The sequence below is a fragment of the Agrilus planipennis genome, unplaced genomic scaffold, assembly GCF_000699045.2.
Source record: "Agrilus planipennis isolate EAB-ADULT unplaced genomic scaffold, Apla_2.0 scaffold94, whole genome shotgun sequence".
Classification (NCBI taxonomy): Eukaryota; Metazoa; Arthropoda; class Insecta; order Coleoptera; family Buprestidae; genus Agrilus; species Agrilus planipennis.
In genome coordinates, this window is record NW_020439120.1 from 268,142 (window position 1) to 272,471 (window position 4,330).

The 4,330-nt window shown below is 32.1% G+C and overlaps 1 protein-coding gene across 1 annotated transcript in view; it reads left to right on the forward strand.

Moving 5' to 3' along the window:
• LOC108741169 (mycosubtilin synthase subunit C) overlaps nt 1-4,330 on the forward strand; it is an 87,435-nt gene that overhangs the window by 21,934 nt on the left and 61,171 nt on the right. Inside the window, exon 2 of the mRNA XM_025977713.1 lies at nt 3,266-3,402. Within this exon, the coding sequence (XP_025833498.1) occupies nt 3,273-3,402 (130 nt within the window). The 5' untranslated portion in view covers nt 3,266-3,272. The remainder of the gene's footprint in view (nt 1-3,265; nt 3,403-4,330) is intronic.

Sequence of the window (4,330 nt, forward strand, 5' to 3'; positions counted from 1 at the left end):
CGATAGTTTTTGAACAAGCCAAATTTTTTTTTCAATACGTCAGCCAATTCTCGTTATCAGAAATCATCTTTAGTTCCGGAACGCGTTCCTGTCCAAAAAGGAAGTACCGGAACGACGTTCCGGAGCGTTCCGGCTCGACAACACCACTGAGTATATCTTTGCATATACAGTTTTTCTGAAACTTGTCGTGTGATGACACCTCAGACAAATGAATATTTGTTTCAATTGAAAACCCTATTACATATTCAGAAAACCAGTGTCGTCTTGACCCTAGAGTCTTAGTATACAAATGTGTTATATAATATCTATATGTATAAAGGGGAAATTTTTAAGAGAAATAAAATTCTTCGCAAGAAGGCGATTTAGGAAATTTTAAGGAATACAATACACAACAATTGTTGAATGACTGAAAATTGTCAATAGCAATAATACACGAAAAAATTGTTTGATTTTTATGATCGCAACAGTGAGTCACAATCACAGGAAATAGCACTTAAAATACGAATTAACTTGACAGTGCCATATGTGTAGACAGAATACATTGCATTGTAACCACATTCTTTAGCTTTTTTATTTGAATAATTACTTACTTATATTGAGAGATGTGATTTATTAGAAATACTTGCATTTAAAACGCAAATACAAAATAAAACATACCGATTTTTATCTTGCATTTAGATACTTTTTTTGAGAAAAGCATTTTGTATTTTATTTAAAATACTTTTCCAAACGTATTTTCTATTTGTAAAATACAAAATGCATTGTTGTCGTTAAAAGTTTTGCTAGTATCATCGATTAAACTTATAAAATGATAAATGAAAGTTGTTCACATTGGGCATTGAAAGTATCAGAAGCTTAAAAAGGGGACAGTGAAACATTCCATGAATGTCTTCCATTTATTTACCTGACGACAGCCCAAAAAATTCTAAACTCCTTGGAAAGGGATAATCTAAAATACTGGATAGATATTGTTTTCCGGGTTCAATGTCATGGTCAATGGAATTTTGAAGTTCCAAATTTATATCAGCACCTGTCACATCACTAATCATCGTACCTTACAAAGGAACTACGAAATTCTATGAATTACAACAAAACAGCCCACAAAACAAAATCGAATTGCGCCGGCTGCGTAAAACTGAAAACTACAAGATATTGTGGTATGCTAATAAAGCGTATAATATAAAAAAATTCTTAGAAAACGATTTGAAAAACTTCACTTATTAGATGAACCTAAAGATAAAGAAACTAAAGTGTAAAAGATCGGAAACAAAATGGGGTTGTAAGTATTTTGATATAAAATTATTTATGTTGATTTTACATCAATAAAATTATTTGCAACCGTATTTTGGCTCTGATCTTTCATGCTAAAGAAACTATCTATTTTCGCATCTGTGTCTTTTTTCCAATTAAAACAGGTGACAAAGGCAAATAAGGAAGCATATAGAAGAATAATTTGTTGCTGAACTGAATAAACTATAATATAAAGATAGAAAAACTATATATCAATCACTTCAAACAGAAAAATATGAGCATTTAAAATACAAAAGGGAAGTCGGTTTTGTATTTTACATTTGAAATAACAAATCAAAAACTTATTTGCATTTTGTTTTTAAATATTTTTAAAAAACCATTTTGCACATCACTACTTATTAGATCATGCGAGCTTACCTATGTCGTTTACTAGTACCTACTTTATTGCAGTTTTGTCTCATTTTCTTTCTTGATTATCTTGAATTGCTCCTTGTCCTTGTGTATTATTGATTTTGATACTTCTTGATGGTACCAATGCATTGCTTCTGTTCTGATTGTCGCTGTTAGGCTTTCTATATATATTTTTTTTTTCGAAATTGTTTTGCTATTCTACGTACAAGCAGATATATAATACATTATTAAATTGACCAAAGCTTCAAATGCGAATTATAAAATTATTATGTGACTTCTACAATGATTACATCTGTACTTCGTTTAACGGCTGCGTCAAACAATTACCTATTCTTGCAAATTTTACACCCCTTCTAAAATTTTGTCCTTCAAAATGTTCAATATCTTCTAAATGATACACCCAGAACTTCACACTTCCTAAATTTCACCGCATTAAAATTTTGCAATTCCAAAAAATTTCGCATCAACATCTCATAAATTCACGATATTGGTAGAAAGTAGGTAAATAGATTCCGTCCTAAAAGATAGGATCATCTACCGAATATCGAAAAGCAATTTGATTAGTTCAGTTATTTCTGAGATTACCTCTCTCAACTAACTCATAAACGCTTTCTCGAGACCCTACAGAGAAAAGATCTGCCCGAAGTAAAGCTTGATTGTGGCGCCTCACGTTGCTTTCCACAGGAACCAATATGTGTTGACTCTCCTTTATCTGCTTTATCTATAAATATGAATAAGATGGGCTGTTAGTCTGGATCTTTTTAATTTGAATAATTTTATTACAAATTATAAAGAATCGGGCTCTGAGTGTATGCCAATGAAGGGTATCTAAATTATTAATCTTTTGGAGAAGTCGGTTTCAAAACCTCTTCTCCCTTACTTCTAAGCAAGACCCTGTTGTTCATAGTAATAACACTCAGTGATACAAGAAAAGGAATAACTTTATAAATTTTGCTGATAAATTGGTAGTAAAATTATAATATTTGTTGTGTACGAGGTATGTTCAAAAAGTATCGTTTATTTTGTGTTTTCTCAAAAATTATTTATTTATTCATGAATTTCTATTTTGTCCCCTTCAAAGTAATCCCCACCACACATTATACACTTGCGCCAACGTTTTTTTCAATTCTTGAAACATTTTAAAAAATCATCTTCGTGATCTTGTTCATCTCCTCCTTCAGTACCGTCTTTATCTCCTCAATCGTAGCNAAGTAATCCCCACTAGATATTATACACTTGTGCGAACGTTTTTTCTAATCCTTGAAGCACTTCAAAAAATCATTTTTTGTGATCAAGCAAGCAGAGTAGCTGTCAAAAATTAACTGAACATTCAACATGGCCGAACTTGTCGGTATAAGTGAATGACATCAGTACCAACATAACGCCACAAAAAAATCGAAAATCAAATATATATACGTAACCCGCGCATATTCAAAATTCGCGATAGTTTTTGAACAAGCCTCGTATACCTGCTCCCTACAATTATTTTTTGTTTACTAAGAATACCACAACAATGTTTAACAGTGTATAATTGTAAGCCTATCTAATACTTATTGCTAGTTTAGAGCCATAAAAAAGTTAATTACCTATATTTTCTTTGTAGGTCAAAAATGGACGCAAGAGTTCACCTTTCGGTAATGAAAGGTCCAACACGGATACTGAAACCAAACAGTTTGCACAAGATGTTCGAGGTTGTCGCGAAAGGCCCTGCAGCAAATAATACAGCTTTGATATACGAAGGTAGTCATATAGTTTACTTTTCATAAATACCTATGTTATTGTAGGAAGCACATAATAAATATATTATGCTGACCTACCAATGTCAGTAATAAATTTTTATCACAGAACATAAATGTAACTCTGTCCTTTTGCTCTGCTTTGTCTCATACTGAGAATAATCAAACTGATAAATCATACATATCTCCTACTACTTCCATCCTATTAGAAAATGTTGCGCCGATTTTACGTGTAATTGCTCATTGCATGAAATCTACAAATCGTGTCTTAATAAAGTACTACAGGCAGTACTTTTGCCAAATACTTGAAATGTAGCTTCACATTTCTCCAAACAAAAGAAAGAGCACGATCACGGCAATACTCAATTCATGAGTGCATGAGTGTCTTTTCCTACAGTAACTTTTCTAGCCCAGACTAAACCTAACCGAACTTTAACCGAAAATTAGATCTTAGGATCATAACGTTTGGATAGAAAAGGACAACATTCTCGAATGTAATATAACTGCACTTATTCGCATTTCCAAACCATTTTCATTCCGCCATTGAACTGTGACTTCCAGGGCCTTCTGTAGACCTTATTTGTCTTTGACTGTATCAGTTAATTAACAGAACAAAAGTTACTTCATAAATCATAATAGTAAACACCTATACGTAACTAATAAATTCAATGTCTTGATAACTGTTTGTAGTTGTGACAAAAAACGTCTAACGCAATTCTTTTTGTTTTTCCATGAGGTAGAGGCTCCTACATCATCAGTTAAGGATGTTTGGGAGGTATGTCAAAATGCTACGAGACAAATAAAAATTTGGAAGAACGTTCCTCATTCAATTCTGAAACTCCTGTAAAAATTACAAATCGATTCACTAAACCGTTAAAAAGTTATTGAAATTTTAAAAAATTGTAATTTTACACGTCATTTTATGGAGATTC